The 16664-nt window shown below is 47.1% G+C and overlaps 1 protein-coding gene and 1 long non-coding RNA gene across 2 annotated transcripts in view; one reads left to right on the forward strand and one right to left on the reverse strand.

Annotated features, from left to right (window-relative positions):
* Positions 1–655: 655 nt before the first annotated feature.
* Positions 656–8085, reverse strand: LOC108177137 (uncharacterized). The gene is made up of 4 exons (XR_001793932.3): positions 7776–8085; positions 3803–4004; positions 3135–3222; positions 656–2445 (listed from the first exon to the last, which is right to left on the reverse strand). It is a non-coding gene; the product is annotated as an uncharacterized lncRNA (long non-coding RNA).
* KCTD1 (potassium channel tetramerization domain containing 1) overlaps positions 6069–16664 on the forward strand; it is a 214721-nt gene continuing 204125 nt past the window's right edge. The window contains exon 1 of the mRNA XM_070050358.1: positions 6069–6218. Coding sequence (XP_069906459.1) covers positions 6210–6218 — 9 coding nt within the window. The 5' untranslated portion in view covers positions 6069–6209. The remainder of the gene's footprint in view (positions 6219–16664) is intronic.

A 16664-nucleotide genomic window follows, 5' to 3' on the forward strand; every position in this document is an offset into this window, starting at 1 on the left:
ACTTAAAAAAAAAAAAAGACATTATTTCTTTGAAAGGCAGAGTTATAGAGATAGGGAGGGGAGGGAGAGACAGAGAGAGAATCTTCCATCAGCTGGTTCACTCCCCAAATTCCTACAATGGCCAGGGCTGGACCAGGTTGACGCCAGGAGCCAGGAGCTTCATCTGGGTCTCCCATGTGGGTGCAGTGGCCCAAGCACTTGTACCATTCTCTACTTCTCTCCAAGGCACATTAGCAGGGAGCTAGATTGGAAGTGGAGCAGCTGGGACTCGAACCGGCGCCCATACAGATTGCCTGCATTGCAGGAGGCAGCTTTACCCACTATGCCACAATGCCAGTTTCTGTGCTAGTAAGTTAAACAGGAGCACTTTGTGAGATATCATGTTATTCATTCAGCCATACTATAAACCATAATGATACTTATCACTAGCATTCATTGAGAACCTACTGTGTGCTAGGCACAAGTCTAAATATTTTCTACATAGTGTCAGATTTACAAAAGACTTCAAGATAGGAGTTCTCATTCATATTTTAGGCTAAATAAATTAAAGACCAGATCACTCGATAAGTTAAGAAGGAAGAATGACAACTGTAATTCAAATATTTATTTATTTGAAAGGCAGAGTGACAGTGTTGTACAGGGTGGGGGAGGGAGGGAGGGGGGCAGGGAGGGAGGGAGAGATCTCATATTTCCTGGTTCACTCCCCAAAGGGCTGCAACATACAGGAACAGGCCAGGCAGAAGCCAGGAGCCAGGAACTCCACCCGGGTCTCCCACATGGATGTCAAGGGCCCAAGCAATTGGGCCATCATCTATTGTCTTCCCAGGTGCATTAGCAGGAAGCTGGATCAGAGGTGTAGCAGCTGGGACTCAGACCAGCACTCCAAAACGGAATGCTGATGTCTCAAGTGATGGCCACATCAGCCCCTGTCAGACTCAGAGAGATAAACCCTACTTGTGATTATTTATTGAAAATATGGAAAGTGACTATCCAGCAGACAAGTTCATTTTTTTGGAAGGCAGCAGGAAGAAGGAAAGAGAGAGACAGAGACAGAGACAGAGAAACTTTCATCTGCTGGTTCACTCCCCAAATGCCTGCAACAGCTGGAGATGGGTCAGGCCAAAGCCCAGGGCCCGAAACTCAATCCAGGTCTCTGATGTGGGTGGCAGGGAACCAAGCACCTAAACCATTACCCCTGCCCTGCACGGTGTTTATTAACAGGAAGCTGAAATCAGAAGCAAGGTCAGAACGAAAACCCAGACATTCTGATACAGGACATGCCCCACACTGGTCTTAACTGCTGTACCAGATGCCTACCCCCAGCAAAGACTTTTCAATGCCAATAACGAATAGCAATGCTTCACTACTTTCTTCATAGATCTGCTTCCTTGTGGATGAATATTTTTTTCTATTGAATATTGCCATGTTTTATTTATTCATAGATCTGTGTTACTTTATAATGTGAGATTATAATTAGTGTTCACTTTGGACAATGAATGACAAAGAAAGTTTGATAAATGACAAAACTGGTTTAAGAGTCTTAACACAAGACCTTGCTCTGTGCTTTTTTTGAAAAATAGGGGTGAGCTGAAAATGATTTCTGTCAATAGATCTGCAACTATTAAACCACTGACCTTCTCAGAAAGTGCGATGCCACAAACTCTTCATATTGACATCAATGTAGAAAACCAGCAAGCTTTCCAGAGGCTAATTATAAACAGGTGCTGGCTGGGGCCAAACTCCAGGAGTCACAAACCCATTCTGTTTGAGCTCATTAATGCCTCTATTCAACTCCAGGAAAATGTGCACATTCCATAGCATTATAGGGAGTTTCAGGATGGCTGATAAAAAACAGGTGATTTTTCCTCCCATAAAACTGACTCAAAAATAAATAAAACAACATTATTTGTGGTAGTCATGGGTGGGTCTTGCTGGAACAATGACAGAAATATAGTCCTTTAGTGACCATGCAGGGGGAAAGTGTGGCAGCTTTGCCATGGCTGGGGATACCCACGCGCGTCCAGGTTGAACCCCAGCACTGAGGCCTCTCTCCTTTTCCTGACGGAAAGCACAATGGAACTGTAAAATTTGATCTGGGTGTCTGGCTGCTTCAGTGGAAGGCGCTTCAATTTCACATTTCATCTCAGCCACTAATGTCCATATCTTGTCAAATCACCACCCAGAATGTACCGCAGGGCTACCGTGGACAAAGCCGTGATGCTCCATGAGAGCTCGTGATTTGAGGGTTCGATGACTGCGATGCGACCAAATGAGCTGTCCCACGTTCACATTAGAAGCTGGTCCCCTGAGAGAACATCTTGTTTGCTCTTCCACAACGGTCAGATGGCTGAACTTCTCCAGTACAGCTCCTGATTGCAACTCACCAGATCCTCTTGTCGTCTTTATGCCTTGCAAACTGGTGGAGCTTAATTTGAGAGTGAGACCCTGGAAGATGAAACAGATGTCCCTGGTTTCTTTCTGATTGCTGACAATTTCATTGCCATTGTCTTTGGTGTTGCTATTGGTTGTTCAGCTGCTGGTCTTACTTCAATTATTTATTCTAGAAGGAGGTTGGAAGGATTTTTATTTATTCATTAAAATATATTTATTTATTTTGAAAGTCAGTTACAGAGAGCAAGGGAGACACAGAAAGAGAGATCTTCCACCTGCTAATTAACTCTGATTGCTGAAACAGCCAGCACTAAGCCAGGCCAAAGCCAGGAGCCAGGACTTTCACCAGTGTCTCCCACATGGATGCAGGGCCCCAAGCACTTGGTCGATCTTCTGCGGCTTTCCCAGGCCATTAGCAAGGAGCTGGTACTTTCACATCATCTCACGATTTCCAGGGCTAATTAAAGTTCAAGCTCGTATTTCATACTTGGTAAGATACGGACCTAGGGTTTTCACATGCTATTCCGTGAATTTGGTTTGAAGGTTTACTCTTTTCTTTGTACTACACAGAACAAAATAAGTTTTCAAAATGTTTTATAAATTTTAATTAACATTTTATACTTTCCATCAACTACATTCTAAACGGTAAACTTTGACTCTTATTCCTTAGCCTATAGTTTCAGCTTTGCAATCCCTGCAAGATGCAGGAGAATTAAGAACCCCAAAACAAAACAAGAACTTACCTGTAGTCTGTGTGCTACTGAGATGACCACACATTCAGCGACCAACCCAGCAGACTGTGATCACTGTAAAATGCCGATGACCTATAGCCTTTAAAAAATTGTATCATTTTGTAACTGATGTCATTCTACAGTATTACAATGATCTGAAAAATGAACATCTCAGAACTTCACTCATTCAAATAAATAGTGTTTCTTTCAGAGCAGTTATCTTGGAAAGCAAAGCCCTGTCCCAGCAATGATTCCTTTTCCATTGCTTAAAATATGTTGAGCATTGTCTTTATTCCTTTTAGGGACGAATAAGAAGTTAACTGGTCTTGCTCTTTTTAGGCATATTTTCTGTTTTGATTCTAAATAGCATCAGCTATCTTCATCATCCAGCTATTCCCCAGACCCGATGGTTGCTGTTATTTCCAAAAGCTAAACAATCAATGAACAAAGATTTATTGTCTTCAAATATATTTAAAGGATGGTGCTACAGGCATTAAGGGCAATCCCAGAAAGGAAATCCCAGAAAGTATATTCTCAACCATGTCAGCATCATTTAGAATACCAAGCAGAACTTCCTAAGGTGAGTGCTTTCAAAGGAACCCACCCACTCATTTCTTCTCCTCCTGCCTCCTGTGGCCTGGTCGCTAGCAACCGTGGGCAAGCTGCCTTAGTTTCCTTACCTGCGAGGTGATAGGAAAGCATCAGATGCCTGCAAAAGACTTTTCCAGCTGCATTCTCGTAGGATGATGCCATGCAGTTCTCCAGGTAACACAGGGTGTTTTCATTAAACGTCACTTTGTGTCACACCTGTCACATATTCAGTCATCACACCAACCACTCTGCAAGTTTCTTCCATGGTCCGTTTTCTTCTCACTTCCTCCTCTACAATGAACAGTTAGGGCTCTTTGCAGATAGCGACATTTTTATTCAACTGAGTTTAGGATTTTGTGGGCTTTAAAATTTTGGTTAATTTTATTTTTAAATTTATTTGAGAGGTACAGTTACAGAGAGAGAGAGAGAAGGAGAGACAGAAAGAAAGGTCTTCCATCCCCAGGTTCACTCCCCAAATGGTCACAACAGCCAGAGCTGAGCTGATCCAAAGCCAGGAGTCAGGAGCTTCCTCTGGGTCTCCCATGTGGGTGCAGGGGACCAAGGACTTGGGCCATTTTCCAATGCTTTCCCAGGCCAAAGTAGAGAGATGGCTCAGAAGAGGAGCAGTGGAGAATCAAACCGGCGCCCATGTGGGATGCTGGCACTTCAGGCAGAGGCTTAGCCTACTACACCACAGTGGAGACATCAACTTTAAAATTTTCATTGCAGAGCAGAGAATGAGTCTACCTTACACACAAAGGAGAGAGGAGTAAAAACAGTAATGTAATTTTTTAATAATCCATTTTTTCTTCTTTTGGGAACTGTTATTCTCAAACCAGATACTTATGTCATGAACTTGTAACCTTAAAACAAAACAAAACAAAAACAATCTTCCAACGCTTCTGATTCTCATTATGACATTAATCTCTCATATCATTATGGCATTTATCTGATTGGCTGTATTTTTTTAAAAGGTTGGCCCTTTCCTTCTCTGCTCCTATTACTGCAGTTGCTTACCTTAAAGGTAAATGATGGTTAAAAAATACTTCCTGTGAAATGCTGCCAGTGGCAGGTACTTGCAGGATGTGCCTGCCTGGTTCTATTTGGAGTGTGTGTGTGTGTGTATGTGTGTGTGCGTGTTTTAAGTATCCTTGTTTTTTTTTTTTTTCTCATAAGAAATGTCAGCTAAGTCTTTGAATTAATGAACTGTGAAGTGCTCAAAAACACACCCTTTCAAAAAGTATCCTGCACAGATACAACGCTAATGGGAGGTGACCCCCGAGTTTACAACCCAATATCCCATCCTACCTAAAAAGAATTAAGGTAATGACTGGCTCAGGCCGATCATCTTGAACAGGGATCTGGAGAGGGAAGAAGCAAGGGAGCTCAGAATCCGAGTGGCAATCTGGGGAAACGTGTTTATATTACAGTCTCTTTAGCTCTGTCTTGCACTTCTGTCAAATAACAGAATTATACAAGCCCCTTAGAAAAGATACCAGGTGGAAGCAAGCTGAAAGAGGGAGGAGGCAAGGCGTGCTCAGAGGGTGCTCCGATAAACCTAAATGGCAGATCCTTGGCTACACCTAATGCAGGTTTTGTTTACTTTTAATTTTGCCATTAAAAAAAAATCTGTGGTGTAACTCCTTCAATCTTTTTACAATTCTGCATGGTTGAACATTTGAAATGAGTTTGTGTATCACCCCCAGGCACTGATTCAGACCTGATTGGGGCAAAGCGGACTGCCTGTGCTTATTTTTATCCACGTCATTTGGAACTGCTATGTCGCCAAAGGAACCAAAAAGTGCTGCTCTGTTGCCAAATTATCACCTATCCTTTGATCAGACATGGAGGTGATCCTCATCAACAAGTTGTGCGACCTTAATAACACAGCAATGTCAGGTCAACTTGAGAAAGTGAAGAGAGAGCCCTAAATACAAATAAAAAGAAACAACCAACAATCCTTATAATTATCATCATCTGCTGCTTTTCCCTCTTTTGGCAAAGAAACACTCCATCCATTTGCAGAAATCGCCCGCGGAAACGTTACATCAAAACTAATCACAACGATTAAAATCAGCTTTTCTGTGCACGAGGAGGGTAAAAAGCAAGTTGGAGGCTGGAATGAGACTGTTTTTCCACCAAAAAAAAAATCTGGAAAAAAATTTCCTATATGTATATTTCTCTATACGTATATGTAGAGCTTTCTTTTTGAAGGAGATCAATTGTGTGCCCTGTGATCAGTTAATTTGATTTAAGTTTTATTTTGGAGATTGATTTAGACTGGAGGTAGAGGCATGAGCTAATTGTATCCTGATCCTTGCCTTGAGGGGTTTCAAAGCCCCGGAGCAACTCTTCTCTGTATTTTGTTCTGTCTACCTTAGCCAAGCTATTGCATTTCTCTCTGGTGTGGCGAGCCGAGCAGATCGCTGGGAGAGAAATCGGAAAAGGGGGGAGAGGAAAAGGAAAAGGGGACTTGGAGAGAGACTTTGTGCTTCAATGTTTCAGGTAAGATCTGACGGTTTGGGTTTGTTATTATTTGCTAAGGAGGGTATGGCTGGGACTTTGGGCGCAACTCGCTTTTACGCATGTGCCAGGCATGGGGCGAGAGCGCGGCACACTCGCACACACACAGCCCGCCGCGGCGGCGGCTCGGGACCCGCTCGGACCCGCGGCGGGGCAGCGGCCGTCGCCTCCTCCGGGCTGCTCCCGGCGGCTCTCGGCTTTCTTCCACCAGCAGGCGCGGGCGTGGGCGCGAGCGCGAGCGGACAGGAGGAGCGGGCGCGGCCGGCCGGGGCAGCAACCGAAGCCGGGGCGGCCGGGAGCCAGGAGCGTCCGGGCCGGGCTTCCGGAGCTCGGGGCCGGGTTCTGGAGCTCGGAGAGGAGCCGCCGCGGCGCTCGGAGTCGATGCCAGTGCCGCCCGTCCACCCGCCCGCCGCTCAGCGCTCCAGACTCCCGGCGGCCGCTCCGCCGCGGCGCTCCCCCCGCCCTCCGCGCTCCCCTCCCTCCTCCCCCGAACCTCGCGCGTCCCTTTCTTCCCCGGCGCAGAGCCCCGCGCAGGCAAAACGGCCCCGCCGCGGGCCCCCAGCCGCCGCCGCCGCTGCCCCGGGCTGGGGCGCCCAGAGGCCGGCGCACCGCCTGCAGGGCGCGCGGGGGCGGCAGCGGCGCCCGGGGCTGCGCTCCCGCCGGGGCTGGGGGCGGGGTGGGGGGGTGGATGTGGGCGCTGCTGCCCGCTCCTCGCAGGCGGCCTCGGACGCCGGGTGAAAGCCGCCATTGTGGCTGCCGAGCGGATTGGGCCTCGGGGCGGTTTTTTTCTGTCCCCTTTGCCCCAGCCGGACCGCTCCGATCGCCTTTGTGAGCCACGACCGGTGCCCGGCGCTGTCCGCGGTGCGTCTCGGGCCGGGCTGATCCAAATTCCCCGCCTCCGCCCATCCCGTCGCCTTTAAAACCCCCTCCCGCCCCCTCCCATTTCCAGCCCCCCCCCCCCCCGAGTGCAAACGTTTCGTTTATTTTTAAAAAGCTCTCATTACTCTTCCTCCTCGCCGCCTACCCCTGATAAAGGGCAAGGCACATGCTCCGGATTAGAAGTCTCCTTGGGAGGCGGGGACGGGGGTGGGGGGGCGCTGCAGGTAATGGCTGTGGCTTTGCTGCGCTCGCCTCTCCTCCGCGACGCCTGCAGCGCGGAGTCCGGAGCCCGCATCTTTCCCTCCCCTTCTGGCAGCCCAGGTTCCCTTAAAGGGACAGAGTTTCCCGGCCGCGGTCTGCAGCGGCGGGCGGGGGGGGGGGGGTGCTGTTTGGCTCGCGTCTGACCTCCTCCCCTCAACCCCCGCCGCAGCCCCCGCTCCCGCCGCCCCTCTTTCTGGAAACGCGAAGTGCGTGCGCTTCCTCTCCTGCCCCCAAGAGGGACCTGGCTGGAAAATGCGGAGTCCGCGCCTCTTGGGATATGAACGGGGCGTGGGGAGGGGGCAGGGTTAGGGGGAATTCGCGCTGAAAGGGCGGTGGAGCCCCCAAAACGTCCGGCACGAGGGAAGCGGACGTGTGGAGGGCGCGCGAGGAGCCCCTCACCTGGGCGCGCGCCCCGCAACTTGCTAGCTCTGGCGGGTCGGCAGCGTCTGCCTTTGTGCTTTCGAGCACTTGCTCTGTCGCGGAAACGGTTTTCCGGTATCCAAATGTGTTCGCCGTGGCTGCGGTGCGGGGTCGACTGGGCGGAAGCCAGCGAAGTTAGCCAAGTTGCAATGGGGCCGTGGAGAGCGGCACGCAGGAGCCGGCGCGTGTCCCCCGGGGCCCCGGCTTCCCAGCCGATAGGTGCCCCGCGGCCGGCAGAAGTGAGCTGGTCCAAATGCTGCAGTACCTTTGAGATCCCGGCACTGGCTGCCCAGGCAACGCTCTGACTACGGGGTGTGCATGTGTGTATCCTTGGCGGTGATGGGAGAGACATAACAGTTTAACATACTCATTCTTTAAGAAACGTTTGCCTTCTGTTTTCAATCAGCTAAGCTGGCAGCTAGAGATACAAGTTTATTTGAGAATACCCTCTGGGTACTAAGCATGCTTGGATTGTTTTAGCAAATTAAAAATGAGCAAAATGCTTTTACCTTCTCAGCAGTCGACTCCTTAAGAGACCTCCTGTTTTGTGTGTGTGTGTGTGTGTGTGTGTGTTTAGAAAACCGTTTTCTGTGTCTCTTTCAAACGTGTTTTTAATGTGGAAGGGGGAGAAAATAAAGGATTTTTAAAGGCTGGAGCAGCTGCCGTAGAGTGATTCATTAAATCTGCTTCTACATCAGAGAATTCACCTGCATGTGTGTGAGTTTGTGGAAACTAACAGCAAGCCTCCGTGGTGAATCTGAAATCTCAGAGGGTTCATTTGTCTCCTGGATAATGGGCAATGTGCTGGTGTATTCCTCGTGTTTATGTTTGTGTGGCACTGGGCTTCCTATGAAGGGCTGGTGTTTAGGAGGCTGCACACTGACTCCAACGGTTTGACTCCGGGGTCTCGCTGCTGCCTGAATGCAAAGAATTCTGAGCGATCGTTATGATGACCCTGGGTTCAGTGTTTACTCATTAGGTTGCAAAGGTGACCATGGAACTTCGAAACTTCACCACTTCGTTGGGCTAGGCTTCCCCTTGAAAGAAGAAAGTAACTAATGGGGCAAAGATGTTGTACATGTGCTGGGGGAAATTTACAAATGAACTGAGCATGAATCAATGATAGTTGGCAAAACCCTCCCTTCACAGTGCGCGGAAATGACTGCAGAGATGTTGCTGTATTAACTGTGCCGGAAGCACAAGTTAAAGTTCTCTAACACACACTAGAGGTCTCTCTTCTAGCTGTTAAGATGTTCATGTGTGTAATTCTTGGCCAGAGCTTACATAGTAGGGGTGCACAATAATGACTTGGTTCATACTTGCTTAAGTAATGGTGATTTAGGGGCCACTCAGCTGACTCTGATGTGAGATTTTTAGTTGGGGACAGAGTATTCAATAATTATTACACAAATTATACCACCTAAGTGCTAGGACAGTAACTGCAGTAAGACTTCTACGAGATGATGAAACCGTATTATTCAATTTGTACTTGGTAATGCAATATGGGCTTTATGGCATCAAATTATTTCTCAGAGCAATTTATTTTTATGTGTAAGAGTAATTAGTGGAGACATATCAGAACTTTGTGAAATTAAACTTTTATTTAGCTCCACGTTTAGCAATAACAGTTACTTGCACAAATGCTTTCTTGTTTCTAAAATCAGACTGTTTTGTAATTCTGAGATACAATGTTTCCTGCTGAGACTTTTTCTCCCATTTGCATTACTTCTTGAGTAGTTCAAAGGACTGAATTTTTAACTCTCCAAACTAATGGAGCATCTTCCTCCACCTTCATGTTAAGCCATCTTGGGATTAAAATGAAATTTTTGGATGCGAGTACATGTTCTTATTTTAATAGCTTACTTGTGCAGAAGTGAGAAACAACTCAGTTTTCCTGGGCACTGTAATAGCACCCTGGCTTTTGATTCATAGAAATGTACTAGATGGAAATGATGCTTTGCTTGTGGATGAGTTTGGCTTGAGATAACTGTGCAGAAAGCAAAACAGAGATTTTCCTTTAGGAATAATGTGCTTCTAGTCATTCACTCATTTGTTCATTCACCAAAATATTTATTTGTGCCTCTGAATGCAATACACTGTTTAGATGCCTGAGACACAAGGGTGAGAAAAAGCATTCAGTCTCCCATTGCCCAGAGTTTATGACTCAGACAGATACACATTGAACAATGGACAGATTCGTGCTTTAAAGGGAAAAGGCCATGGGGGCTGTGATAATGTTAACCAAAGAGGGGGGAAAATGACTAAGACTGAGGTCAGAATTCCAGTGCTGCAAACTGAGATCTGCGAAGCAGGTGCAAGAGAAACAGGACTGAGGTGAAGTTCCAGGAAGAGAACAGCATTTGCGGAGCTAGGAGAGACTTAGCAAAGTGGGAACGGGCAGTAGTGGGAATGCAGGCTGCAGGGCCAGGCACCTGGTCTTAACTCTTCAGGGCTAGGTGGGGAGGGTTGGGAGAGGGACAGCAGTGACACCTGCTCTGGTGATACATGCTCTGAAAGGACAGCATGGGCTGCCCTCTGGGTCGTGATTAGAGGGACCCAACATGGAAGGCGTAGCCTGGACGGGCTGTTGCAGTCATCCAGGCAAGCAACGGTACAGTGCAGTGGCAGGTGAAAGTGTGCTCTGGGAGGGAAAATTTAAGAGAACCTACTGAAGGGTTGGCTCTGGGTGAACAAGAGCAGAGGAAGGCCAAGAAGGCACCTGGGTTTCAGATGTGTGAGTCAAACCATGGAATTCTGAAGACCGGTTTTGTACTTCCCAGTTCATTTCTAGCAGCCAGAAAAGGTAGCAGTGATGAGCCTCTGCTCCAATGTAACTGCACTCACAGAGGAAGCCGAGCATCTGGCCATCCTTGAATCGCTCCACTTGTTCATCCCATGGAAGGCCTCCATGTATCAGTCCTGGGCTGCTTGCCCTCTCGTCCTGTTAGCCAGGATCCTTTTCCCTCTAGCCACTGCATCCCGAGCTTCTGTTTACCCAACCTCAGCTAAGCCAGAATTCATCACTGCGAGAGACCCATGTTTAATCCCTGACACAAAATCAAGTCTGTGCCTTATGCAACATAATTGAGTTAACAAATGTGTTAAATATTATAAGAGTTAACTGTTCAACCTTGCTTTTAAAAAGTCCTTTATGTGCAAATAACACTGGAAAAGCTTCTAAGGACCTAAATGGTCCATAGACTTAAGAGTTTTGGTGTTTTGGTGCATTTTCTCTCAAGTGTCTCTGACTCCATGTGCAGTTCCTTAGCTAACTTTGAGTGCAACATTTTCATACTTAAGGACGCATTGTTTTTTGGTATTTCTATCTCATCTGTTCTTTCCATTTGTTTTTATATTCTCGCAGACTTGTTCCTTCGTGTCAGGCTTGGAGGAAACAGTTTTGTCTGATGTGTAATTCACCACCAAAATCACCTTAGCTGATGGGCCGTTGATTTTAAAATAAAATTCAGGTTCTCTTACCAGGAAGGGAATTTCAGCAAAAGAAATCAGCCACGAATGCTTTGGGATAGTGTGTCCCTTGCGATGGCACTGCTTCCTGGGAACTCCAGTGTGGATCTCCTTCTAGGAAATTCGGGTTTCAGTTGTTTCCTGGAACCAGAGTCTCACTTTCTGCATGGGGGCTTGATAGACAAATGAATTCCATTCAGATACTTTCTTCATAGTTTTCATGTGGGTGGCCCCAAAGGCAAGCTCTGATTGAAAAACCATCCATCATTTTAGCCATGTCACCTGGGAATCTATTTTTTTCTTTAAAAGGGGGAATGATAATCTCCCTCTATCCTGCCTTATAGGATTGATGAGAAGAAAGATACAAGTCTGTGTGTTAAACTCACCTGCAAATAAGTTGTTTCAAGCAATCCTCCAGGGCAGTTTCTCTGGAGGAATCTCCAGTTTCGGTCCCTGCTGCTTCCTTGCTCAGTCACTGAACCCAGGACATAACAAGGCAAGGTCAGTATCCTCTGATGCCCAGTTAGCAGGTGAGAGAACTGAGGCCTGGAAAGGTGATGTGACTTGCCTGAGGTCAAAGACGGGGCTGGTGTAGAGCAGGGATTCAAAGCCAGCGGGCTGGCTGCAAAGCCCTACCACCAGCCATGCAGCCATCCCACCTGCCTCCCAGTTCTTCTCTGTGCCATACCTTCCTTGGGCGTTTGGCAGAGCACTTTCCTGCTCCGCCACCTGCCTCCAGCAGCTCCTCCATCCCCATCCTCTTTGTTTTTTCCTTAGGTTTATTTATTTATTTGAAAGAGTTACACACACACACACACACACACAGAGTGAGAGAGTGAGAGAGGTCTTCCATCCAATGGTTCACTTCCCAATTGGCCGCAAAGGCTGGAGCTGGGCCGGTCCAAAACCAGGAGTCAGGAGCTTCTTCCGGGTCTCTCACATGGGTACAGGGGCCCAAGAACTTGGGCCATCTTCCACTGCCTTTCCAGGCCATAGCAGAGAGTTGGATCAGAAGTGGAGCAGCTGGGACTTGAACCAGCACCCATGTGGCATGCTGGCATTGCAGCCGGCAGCTTTACCTACTGTGCCACAGCACCACCGCCCCCATCCTCTTCCTCCCTCCTTGCCACTCCAGGTGTTTCCCCACTGTAACCAGCACCCTGCTCTTACACCAAGAGAGAAAGAAAAGATTAAAAACAGCTGACGATTATTGAGCTCAGAGTATCAGATGTGTTCTCCAGCTCTGGCTGAACAGATCGCTTGCTCACACTCACTCTGTCATGCTGACCAAAATGCAGATTTGTTGTCTACCCAAGGAGAAAAATTCGGCCCTTGCCTCCCACACCAAGGCTGATACCAAGGAGAAGAGTTACGGACTGAAGGGAGTGTTGACGGCATAAGTTTCCAATGCCCACTCAAGGAAGGAATGTTCTGGATACACCTGTACAAAGCGTCCCCTGCTGTCCTCACTTACTATTTGTGTAGCACTTCACTTTGCTGGGAATTTGTAGCTAATGGAACAGAAAATGTGTGTTTTCAAAAAAAGACTTAGACTTTCTGTGTGGAAGAGAAAAAGGCTACATTTGTCCACGGTGCTAATGCTTCTTTCTTCCCCCACCCCCTCCCACTGCCCCATATTCAAATCCCACTCCGTCTCTTTCTAACTATATTATCTTGGCCAAATTATTTAATCTCTCTAAGCGTCAGTTTTCTGAACTGTAAATGAGGTAATAATAGTTAATCTGAACTGTAAGTGAGGTAATCATGAGATAATTATAAATGAGATAACAGTCCTAGGACTGTTCTGAGAATTACATGGGATGGATGGATATTCCCAGCATTCAGAAAATAGCCATTTCATATTATGAAGATCAAGGACTAAAATGTTTATTCATGTTGGTTTCCCTGGTTCCTTAATCCAGTGCGTGGCATGCAGAATTAAGTGTTCAATAAATAATTGTTGGGTATATGTGCACCGAATTTTGGAGAATACAAGCATAAAGCCTGGTGGCGATTTCACTTTCCTCTGATTACTTTTTGCCATTCACAGGAAGGCCCAAGTTTCTCCAGGTGGTTTTTCCTGATTGCAGTAGACTTTTTCTAACCAATTTAATCAGTTTTTTGGGGACAGGCCAAATATAATCTGGGGAACTAGTGATTCTAAATAGGTTGTTGTCTCAAATGTGATCCTGAGTTTAACTTTTGATTACTCTTATGAGAATGCTGAGAACAGTTGTCCTGGAAATTCACATTTTGTGGAAACTTAGGACTGATGCTATGAAATAACGGGAAAACCCCCTGGCTGCTGTGATGGGAACCTCTGATTTTGCTTATTACACAGCAAACACTAGAATGGGTGCGATACCCATTCCACCCAGCAGATGGCAGTGACACACCCACAAGTAAACGGAGCAGCCTCTGGTCTTTGGTTTCTCAGGTTTGTCCCAGCTTGGGTTTCTCTAAAAAGCTGCCCACGCTCCTTGACAGGAACAACTTAGGTCTAACAGGAGCAGGCACTGACCCCTCAGAGTCACTGTTTTCTCTTGGGCTGTGGTCCAGGGAGGAGGGAGAGAGCAGCCACCGGTATTTGTTGGAGTTTTCTTACTGCCCAGTCTCCCAGAGTTGTGAATATGTGAGAGGTCTGTTTTTCCGTGCACTTAATCAATCAGCAGAGGAGAGTGCTGTCAGCCTCCCACGTCTACCATGCTACCACATGCTCTGGGTTGAGGGCAGGCAATGTCCGTTCATAATTAAGAATACCAGTAGAGAATAACTGGTTTTAGGCAGGCATGTGCTGGTGGGGAATGGAACAGTGCCTTGTGCTACTGAAGACCCGTTTGTGGCCCTCTTAGGTGAGGTGATGAAATAAACTGAGTCTTCCAATTGCTTGGAACTGTGACTCCACTGTTGACTGTAGCCCTAAACCTTGGTCTCATCATCTGTGCAATGGAAGTCATGAAAACTACCTCTAAGGACGGGTGTCAGAATTAGATATGTAGCATTGCTATCCCATTTTCCAGGTGAGGAGACAGGCACAGAGGGCGTATGTAGCCTCTCTGTGTCACCTGTTGGTGAGTGGTAGAGTGAGGATTTTGACCGTGGGTTCAAGCTCAGGGTCTGGGCTCTTATCCCCTAGTGACTGTTGTCAATAGCTGATAATTATTCAGCACTTTCCATATGCTAGGAATTTAATGTATGTGAACTCTTCTGATCTTCTCTAAAAATACCATGCTATTGCTTCCTCATCTTGTCAAATGAGGGGGAAATAATTTTACTCTGTCCCACTCTGTAAGAAACACAATAAGCCAGTTCAAAATACTTTTCTCTCATTTACCCATGAACGCAGGGACACACTTAAATGAAGAGACTGCAGTAGACAAGTGCCAGCTGTGGGTCCCTCCGGAACTGCCACAATGATTTAGAGATCGAGGAATCAACAATGGGCTTTGGTTCCAATGGTATATAATAAGTGAAAAAAATTTCCATGTCTACTCTTCCAGTTGTTCATGAGGGTCCTTAGCTATTCATGACTTCATGGCCATTTTCAGAAACAGTAAAAGGGCTGCAAAATTTCAGATTGGTCCCAATTCCTGTCACTCTTCCCACCCCTGAGAGTTGTTGATCTCTTATAAGCAGGAAGTGCCAGGTGATTTTGCAAAAGAGCCATCTCCTTTCCCTCATGGGTGATCAGCTCCTTTGCCCCTGATTTCAGGAACTCAGACTAGGGAGAGAAATTCACCTGCACTATGAACTAACAGCCTCTCCCTGGTCAGAACTGCCATTCCAGCTCTGGGATGGAAGGCCTGTTTTAGAATCTGGAGTCTGGGGTGGACATTTGGTACAACCATTGAGATACTCTTGGGACGTCTGTGTCCCACATCAGAGTGCCTAGGTTCAAGTCCCTGCTTCACGTCTATGCCAACTGCCTGCTACGCAGTAGGCGATGGCCTAAGTTCTTGGGTCCCTGCCACTCACATGGGCGTTCCAGGCCTCTGGCTTTGGTCTGACCCAGCCTTGGCTGCTGAGGGGGGGAATCAGCAGATGCAAGATCACTCTTTCTCTCTGTCCCTCTGCCTTTCAAATAAATTTTTTTTTAAAAAAGGGAAAGAGGTCTCAATTTAAAAAAAAAGTCTATAATCTAAAGAGTTTAAACCCTACTTTCTGTACTATGCCCAAGTGAGCTTTGGTAGGAAGGACAGCTCTCTAAAAGGAGGGCCAGCATTCCAGAACTAAGCCTTCTCAGAGGCTGAAAGTATTGTATGTCAAAGATCCAAAGGATCTGAGAAATGAATCACTCTAAGATTGTGTAAGTCACACTAACGCACTAGCTATACAGTGTTGTCAATAGATTCATGGAAATGTGTTTGTTTTTTTTTTGTTTTTTTTTTTTTTTTGTTTTTTTTTTTTTTTGTTTTTTTTTTGGACAGGCAGAGTGGACAGTGAGAGAGAGAGACAGAGAGAAAAGTCTTCCTTTGCCGTTGGTTCACCCTCCAATGGCCGCTGCGGCCGGTGCACTGCGGCTGGCGCACCGCGCTGATCCGATGACAGGAGCCAGGTGCTTATCCTGGTCTCCCATGGGGTGCAGGGCCCAAGGACCCGGGCCATCCTCCACTGCACTCCCGGGCCACAGCAGAGAGCTGGCCTGGAAGAGGGGCAACTGGGACAGAATCCGGTGCCCCGACCAGGACTAGAACCCAGTGTGCCGGCGCCGCTAGGCGGAGGATTAGCCTATTGAGCTGCGGCGCCGGCCTGAAATGTGTGTTATTTTAAAACTGTATGGATTGCAGATTTTTTGCATCAAAATAAAGTTATCCTTTAATTCCATTTTCCACATATTTTGTCAAATTTCCCTGTATAAGTGCAGGTGATGCTGTATATGAAAATAGGATTTTTAAACATTTATTTATTTATTCGAAAGTCAGAGTTACACAGAAAGAGAAGGAGAGGCAGAGAGAGAGAGAGAGGTCTTCCATCTGCTGGTTTACTCCCCAATTTGCCTCAATGTTCAGAGCTTCTCCAATCCAAAGCCAGGAGCCAGGAGCTTCTTCTGGGTCTCCCATGTGAGTGCAGGGGCCCAAGAACTTGGCCCATCTTCTGCTGCTTTCCCAGGCCATAGCAGAGAGCTGGATGGGAAGTAGAGCAGCTGGGACATGAACTGGCACCCATATGGGATGCCGGCACTGCAGGTGGTGGCTTTAGCGCCAGCCCCCAAAATAGGATTTGTTTTTAAAGATTTTTGTTTTTATTTTTATTTACTTGAAAGACAGAGTTACAGAAAGAGAGGGAGAGACAGCTAGAGATACAGGGAGACCCTCCATCTGCTGGTTCTCTCCCCAGATGGCCATAACAGCTAGGACTGGGCCAGGCCGAAGCCAGGGCCCAGGAGTGTGGGGAGCAACC

The sequence above is a fragment of the Oryctolagus cuniculus genome, chromosome 10 (assembly GCF_964237555.1).
Source record: "Oryctolagus cuniculus chromosome 10, mOryCun1.1, whole genome shotgun sequence".
Taxonomy (NCBI): Eukaryota; Metazoa; Chordata; class Mammalia; order Lagomorpha; family Leporidae; genus Oryctolagus; species Oryctolagus cuniculus.